The 7,625-nt window shown below is 48.4% G+C and overlaps 1 protein-coding gene across 2 annotated transcripts; it reads right to left on the bottom strand.

Moving 5' to 3' along the window:
• Nucleotides 1-392: 392 nt before the first annotated feature.
• misp (mitotic spindle positioning) lies at nt 393-5,518 on the bottom strand. 2 transcript variants are annotated; one of them, XM_084723887.1, is made up of 6 exons: nt 4,551-5,518; nt 3,160-4,141; nt 2,159-2,245; nt 1,626-2,062; nt 995-1,033; nt 393-833 (listed from the first exon to the last, which is right to left on the bottom strand). In XM_084723887.1, the coding sequence occupies exons 1-6, from the start codon at nt 5,409-5,411 to the stop codon at nt 744-746; spliced, it is 2,496 nt and encodes an 831-aa protein (XP_084580013.1). In that variant the 5' UTR covers nt 5,412-5,518; the 3' UTR covers nt 393-743. The 2 variants fall into 2 exon arrangements, with proteins under 2 accessions (XP_084580013.1, XP_084580014.1); XM_084723888.1 differs by having other exon boundaries at nt 1,626-1,810; nt 4,551-5,413.
• Between the last annotated feature and the right edge of the window lie 2,107 nt (nt 5,519-7,625).

The raw sequence follows: 7,625 nt of genomic DNA, 5'->3' as shown, positions 1-7,625 counted from the left end.
CTGAGGTGAGGAGAGTCAGCTAATGCTAATGATGCTAATGATGCTAATGATGCTGCTGCCCTGCAGAGCAAACAGACGAGCATTTAGCATCACAATCAGCTCGTTAGCAGTAAACAAACAGCTCGTTAGCAGTAAACAAACAGCTCGTTAGCAGTAAACAAACAGCTCGTTAGCAGTAAACAAACAGCTCGTTAACGAGGAGGAGGAACAGCTGTCTGACGCTCTGCTAATGCTGCAACACACAACCATCCGCACTATATACACACAGTCTGCAAACAATCATCATCATCATCATCATCATTATTGGTTTACTGGTAGTTCTTGTGAATAATTGTTTACAGTCTTTTCAGTTCAGGCTCTTATTTTGAAATGCTGACAGACAGTCTGAGACATTTCATTTTGAAAAATATTTTTTATTCTGGTTGTTATTTTTCAGAATCAGTCTGCAGGTCAAACTAACTGCTGCTCTTCTTCACTCACTTGATTTCTTTGTTATTTCTTCTCTACGGGAATCAGACACGTTGACTCTACTCAGCAGCTGATTGGACGAGAGGAGCAGCCAATCAGAAGCAGCCTTTTCTTTTGGAGTGTAAAACCACTTTAATCTCAGCTGAAGGAGAAAATCAGAGAAACTATCAGTCCTGTTAGTGAAGAGACAGTCCAGACCAGAGGAGACATCACGTCCTGTCCCCTGCAGGTCCTGGTCCTGGTCCCTGTACTGGTTCTAGTCCTGGTCCTCACTCTCACTGATCCTCCTGGTTGGCAAATACTCCAGCCTCCCATCGCAGAGCGCGCTGGTTCTTATGACGAGTCACACGAGTCGACTCAACGACCTGAAGACAGGATTCAAAGAGACGAAGAGATTAAGAGTCAAGTAGACACAAAGGGGACAAAGAGACCCAGGAAGACAAAGATACAGGAAATAAGTAGACAGATGGAGACAGGACACAAAGAAACAGGCTGTTAAACAGGCTGGTTAACAGGCTGGTTGTACCTCGTTGTTGATGTCATCGACTGGTTGGATTCCTGCGTACTGAAACAACAAACAACAGGAGAGAAAGTGATCTTCAGTCTTCACTGACATGTTTACATCTCAGCTCTTATTTTGGAACTTTCCTGAATCCTTCCTGTCAGTTATAATAAAGTTTTATATGAGACTCCAGTGAAACCAGTTGAACCAGTACAAAAGAAACAGTCCAGACGTTACTCTGATCAATAAACTCATTGAATATGAAATACAAGAGTTTGATGACGTCATCTGACTGACAGACAACTGATGATCAGTCAGTAAAATACAAATCAGTGATCAATTAACTGTTAGTTTTGTTTGATTTTCTGATTTTCTTATTGATCACCAATCATTTTGCAGCACACACACACACACACACACACACACACACACACACACACACACACACACACACAACAAACAAACGTGTGTCCGTATGTCAGTGATCAATAAAAATATCAAACCTCAGTCAGATCCTTTGCTGATGGTTCAGTCGTCTCTAAAACTCATCTGAGACTTGAGAAGCTTCAGAAACCCTCAGAGTGACACTTTATTCTGATAGGATGAAGCACCAAACCTTCAAAATAAGAGCATGGCCGTAGTGTTGATGACTCACCGAGCTCTCCTCCAGCTTCAGCTGCGCTCGTCTCTCCTCAAAGTCCTGCAGCAGAGTCTCCGTCAGTCCTCTGGGAGGGAGGGGGGCTGTCCGGAAAACCACAGGGGAAGAGGAGGAGGAGGAAGAGGGAGGAGGAAGAGGAGCAGGTGAGGAGGAGGAGGAGGAAGGGGGAGGAGGAAGAGGAGCAGGTGAGGAGGAGAAGGAGGAAGAGGGAGGAGGAAGAGGAGCAGGTGAGGAGGAGGAGGAGGAAGAGGGAGGAGGAAGAGGAGCAGGTGAGGAGGAGGAGGAGGAAGGGGGAGGAGGAAGAGGAGCAGGTGAGGAGGAGGAGGAGGAAGAGGGAGGAGGAAGAGGAGCAGGTGAGGAGGAGGAGGAGGAAGAGGGAGGAGGAAGAGGAGCAGGTGAGGAGGAGGAGGAGGAAGAGGGAGGAGGAAGAGGAGCAGGTGAGGAGGAGGAGGAGGAAGGGGGAGGAGGAAGAGGAGCAGGTGAGGAGGAGAAGGAAGAGGGAGGAGGAAGAGGAGCAGGTGAGGAGGAGGAGGAGGTCCAGGGCTGAGCCGTCATGAAGGAGAGTGAGGGCAGACGGACGAAGGGACGAGGTGACGGAGAGGAGACACTGATCTTCTCTGAAACACAACGGACAGGACAATTACTTTAAAAATGTAATCTGATAGAGTAACTAATTACCTGCTAAAATCATGTGGAGCACATCTATGCACTCCAAGTCTTTCTTGTGACAATTATTTTTATCATTGATCCATTGATTATCCACTAATCACTTAGTTGTCTGCTCTATAAAATATCAGAAAATGTTGAAAAATGAATCCCGTCATAATAAAAGAAAATAGGTCCAAACATGTGAAAACCTGTGTGATCAATCTGGCAATAATTTCCCAACTAATCAGTTTTATTGTTTCGTCCATGATATGCCAGAGAATATTGAAAAATGCTGATCAGAATCCAAGATGACTCGTCTCTGTGTCTGGTTACCGATTGACACAATCTGCAGCTGAACTTTGTTCCGTCTCTCTGAAAGGTTCTTTGTTCTCCGCAGGATTCATGTGACAAACATTCAAACCAAACTGTTCCAAAAGTTCACCGTGAGTTAAAAGCTGCTGAATTATCTGAATCTTTCTTTCAGTTTATGAGATGCAGACGTTTGTGTGGGTGAAGCAGAAAGCAGACTTACTGACGTGAACACAAACTGTGAGCTTTTCATAAATCCAGACAGTAGTTTTGTGCCTTTATTTTGAAAGTCTACCAGGATGTTGCATGTTAATTATTTCTGACTTGACTGTGAACTAGTGTCCACGTCTCTTAAACATCAAACATCTTGTCAGTTGAAAAATAGTTTCAAACATGTTTATAAAAATAAAATAGTTTCAAACGTTTATAAAAATGAAACAGGTCATCTGTGCTCCACGTTTGGACTTATTTAACAAGTCTTTCCTGTAATGATTGTTTTCATTATTGATCAATCTGATGATCAATATAATATCATATCATAATGAAACCAGTGATTTACATCTTCAACACGTACCTGTGTTTACAGGTGGGTAGAACTGACTGACGGCCATCTTGTTTGCCTGTTCCACCAGAGGAGCTGGAGAGAAGAGTTGTCCATCAGTGTCCTCCCTGGACGCCCTCAGATCCTTCAGCTCCTGCTCACGTCTCAGGTCCTCCTTGATCTCCTTCTCGATGAAATCTGGAGCTCCTTGTCCTCTGGACTGCAGGCCGGTGGACTCCAGGTTGTCTCTCCAGGACCGTGGCGTGCTTGGTGTTGGGGATGACGGGGAGGAGGAGGAGGAAGAGGAAGAGGAGTGGGACAATGAAGACTGATGGATCACAGAGGACAAGGATGAACTCATGTGGCTGCTAAAGAACTCTGCGTCTTCAGGGTGTCGATGAGGACAGCACGGAGACGGGAAGACTTCAGCATTAGGTCTGTCTTCTGTCCTCTGGTCCTCCTCCCTCTTTGTGTCATCCAGGTTCTGTGGAGGATCCAGACTGGAGCATGCCAGTGTCCCTCTCTGGTTCTGGCTCTGGTTGTGGATCTCCCTCTGGATGATGAAGCTGACTCGGTTCTTGTCTCTGGCTCTGACGGACGTCAGTGACGACTGGAAACGTTTGGTTTTGATCTCGACTATCTCAGTGCCGAGGTCACTAAGCTTCAGTCCTCGAGAGCGCCGCAGGTTCTCCTCGCGCTCCTGAGCCAAACGGATCTCTCGTTCGATCGGGGTCTCACAGTCGCTCGTGGACTTCCTGTTTTCTTGCTGAGAGTTGTCATTGAAGACGCTGTCATCGCTGATGTAGCCGCCACCCACCTCCACAGACAGCTCCTCCAGGCAGGAGTCCAGGTCACTGAACACGCTGAGACGCTCCTCGCTCACCGTCACCTTCCTGTCCGGGCCGGTCTCATCTTCTTCTGATGATTTTAACAATGATGCGTCTTCACTCACGTCCACGCTGTGGGACGTCTTCACGCTGTGGGACGTCTTCACGCTGTGGGACGTCTCTACCTGCTGAGATGAGGACAAGAGAGTCATAGTTTGTATTTTTCTAGTTTTTGGTTTTGTTTAAGTCAACTGATGTGTTTTTTTAGTTTGTAGTTTAATTTTTACTTTAGTTTTAGTTTTTAATTTCAGTTTATTGTTCAGTTTTAGTTCTAGTTTTAGTCTGTAGTTTGGTTTTAGTTTGTAGTTCAGTTTTCATTTTGTTTTAGTTTTGTGGTTCAGTGTTAGTTTTGGTTTAAATTTTAAAGCTCAATTTTAATTTAAGTTCACTTGTAATTTGTAGTTTAGTTTTAGTTTGTTTTTAGATTGTTATGTAGTTTTAGTTTGTAGTTCTGGTTAGTTTGTTGTTAAGTTTAAGTTTGGATTGTAGTTCAGTTTTAGTTTAGTTTTAGTCTGTAGTTCAGTTCTCCATACTGACCTTGGAGGACACATCAGGCTCCAGTCTCAGAGATGGGTTCAGGTGTGTCTTTGAGGACCTCAGAGGGAGGGGGACTGCCATCAGATGGTCCTGCTCCATCTTTAGGAACTGTTGTCGGGTGGCGCTGAAGTTGATCTGCTCCTTGTCGATGGTCTCCGCCTCAGCAGGACGGACAGGTTCTGGTCTGGAAGAACCAAGACTAAAGCTCACGCTGAAGCCTTCAATCAGTCTGTCTGTAGACCTGCTCAAGTCCAGGTCCTCCAGCTGGTCTCTGAAGGTGGGGGTCTTCTTTGGGGCCTGGCTGCGGATAATGTCCCTGCGAAGCTGCTTCTCTTCGTCCTCCTGGACCACCCTGAAGTCCAGGTCCAGTTTGTACTGGGAGTCCCCGTTGGTCTCAGAGAACAGACTCTCTGGTTTCCGTCCGCTGCTGTAGGTCTGAAGTCTGAACCCTTTCTCCTCCTTAAGTGTCTCCAGCTGAGTTTGTCTCTGTGCGGACACCATCCAGGCCTCGTTCCGCTCTGCCTCTGGACTCGCTGGATCCTCCACGAAGGAGTAGAACCCGCAGTGAGACCCAGAGCTGCTGCTTGGACTGCTGGGGCTGCTGGGGCTACTGGGATGCCACTCGTCTCCAACGTGGGACACCGCGACCTGCCGGGCCTGGACCACCACATCCCCAGACTGGTTCCCCTGCTGTGAGGAGACCATCACTGAGGAGGTACGAGTGACGGACACGCCGTCAAATACCAGATCATCAGGAGCAAGACTGTCACTGTGGACAGAGCCGGCGATGGTGCGCAGGTCTGAGGGCTGCAGCAGGGGGGACAGAGGCTTCAGGACCCACCTCCTCGGGGTGCTGTCCATGTCTGCAGGGAGCGTTGAGGGACCAGCAGGGGACGCTGTGAGACCAGCGGGGGACGCTGTGGGACCTGCAGGGGACGCTGTTAGACCAGCGGGGGACACTGTGGGACCAGCAGGGGACGCTGTGGGACCAGCGGGGGACGCTGTGAGACCAGCGGGGGACGCTGTGGGACCTGCAGGGGACGCTGTGGGACCTGCAGGGGACGCTGTGGGACCAGCGGGGGACGCTGTGGGACCTGCAGGGGACGCTGTGGGACCAGCGGGGGACACTGTGAGACCAGCAGGGGATGCTGTGAGACCAGCGGGGGATGCTGTGGGACCTGCAGAGGATGCTGTGGGACCAGCGGGGGACGCTGTGGGACCTGCAGAGGACGCTGTGAGACCAGCAGGGGACGCTGTGAGACCAGCAGGGGACGCTGTGGGACCAGCGGGGGACGCTGTGAGACCAGCAGGGGACGCTGTGGGACCAGCGGGGGACGCTGTGAGACCAGCAGGGGACGCTGTGGGACCTGCAGAGGATGCTGTGAGACCAGCGGGGGACGCTGTGGGACCTGCAGGGGACGCTGTGGGACCAGCGGGGGACGCTGTGAGACCAGCAGGGGACGCTGTGGGACCAGCGGGGGACGCTGTGAGACCAGCGGGGGACGCTGTGGGACCTGCAGGGGACGCTGTGGGACCTGCAGGGGACGCTGTGGGACCAGCGGGGGACGCTGTGGGACCTGCAGGGGACGCTGTGGGACCAGCGGGGGACACTGTGAGACCAGCAGGGGATGCTGTGAGACCAGCGGGGGATGCTGTGGGACCTGCAGAGGATGCTGTGGGACCAGCGGGGGACGCTGTGGGACCTGCAGAGGACGCTGTGAGACCAGCAGGGGACGCTGTGAGACCAGCAGGGGACGCTGTGGGACCAGCGGGGGACGCTGTGAGACCAGCAGGGGACGCTGTGGGACCAGCGGGGGACGCTGTGAGACCAGCAGGGGACGCTGTGGGACCTGCAGAGGATGCTGTGAGACCAGCGGGGGACGCTGTGGAACCAGCCGGGGGCGCTGTGGGACCTGCAGAGGATGCTGTGAGACCAGCGGGGGACGCTGTGGGACCAGCAGGGGACGCTGTGGGACCTGCAGAGGACGCTGTGAGACCAGCAGGGGAGGGAGGTTCTGATAGAGGAAGACACTGAACAGAGCTGGAAGTCTGGAGACTCTGAGGAGTCAAAACCTCAGGAGAGATGCCTGCTGAGAGTCTCTGAAACAACACAGAGGACAGACCTGTTACTATGGCAACAACAGCGATGGCAGAACGGTTACTATGGCAATGACAGAGAGGACAGACCTGTTACCATGGAAACGACAGCAGAGGCTCTGTTTGAGGTAATAATGTTAAAAAAAACTACAATCGAATGAATTCTGGGAAGGGTTGTTGCAAAGCATTGTGGGATTCTTTCAGATCAAAACAGTTGATGTTCTTTAAAATCTCAATGTTTAAAATCAGTCCAATTAAATGACGAGTTTAAAAGTTTAAAAATGTAGAGGAAAGTTTACATGAGTAAAATCATTTTATATTATATTTATCAGTTTATATTATTAAATCATTAAAAGGCTTTTATTTTGAAGTGAAGTTTAAATTTTTCTAACCTCAAATATTAATAATTATTAAAACGATTAGAATTATACTGTGGTCACTTCACTGTGAAACAATAAAACAGAGAAAACTTCATCCTCAGACGAAGTATTCAGATACTTTACTGAAGTCAAAGTACAAATACATCATCTACAAATACTCAATTACAAGTAAAAGTACTGCATTCAAAAGGTTTTTCTACTGAAGTAACAGTGCAGTATTATAAGTATTATAATGATTAGTAAGTTAAATAAATAATTTTATTGGATATTATTACTTCATGTTGTTGATAATCAGTCAGTTTTTGGTTCTTTATAAACAACAGGTTCCTTTAATAGTAAAGTTCTGCATCGTATTTGATTTATTTTCTTCTTCATGTGTTGCTGAACAGTCAAGTATTTACTCTGACATACAGTACAAGTATATTACTTTATATTTACTTTAAATTTACTTTATTCAACTATAAAGTAGATTAAACCGACCTTCTGGTTTAGATGAAATAAATCTGAGGAATGTCAATAAAGTTTATCAGAGCTGATCGATCAGCAATAACGGTTTACAGCGTCGCTCGTAAAGTCAGGAAGGACAGGACACGTTACC

The sequence above is a fragment of the Lutjanus erythropterus genome, chromosome 7 (genome assembly GCF_056507025.1).
Source record: "Lutjanus erythropterus isolate fLutEry1 chromosome 7, fLutEry1.hap2, whole genome shotgun sequence".
NCBI classification, from domain to species: Eukaryota; Metazoa; Chordata; class Actinopteri; order Lutjaniformes; family Lutjanidae; genus Lutjanus; species Lutjanus erythropterus.
This window is presented reverse-complemented; position numbering and strand designations above follow the sequence as displayed.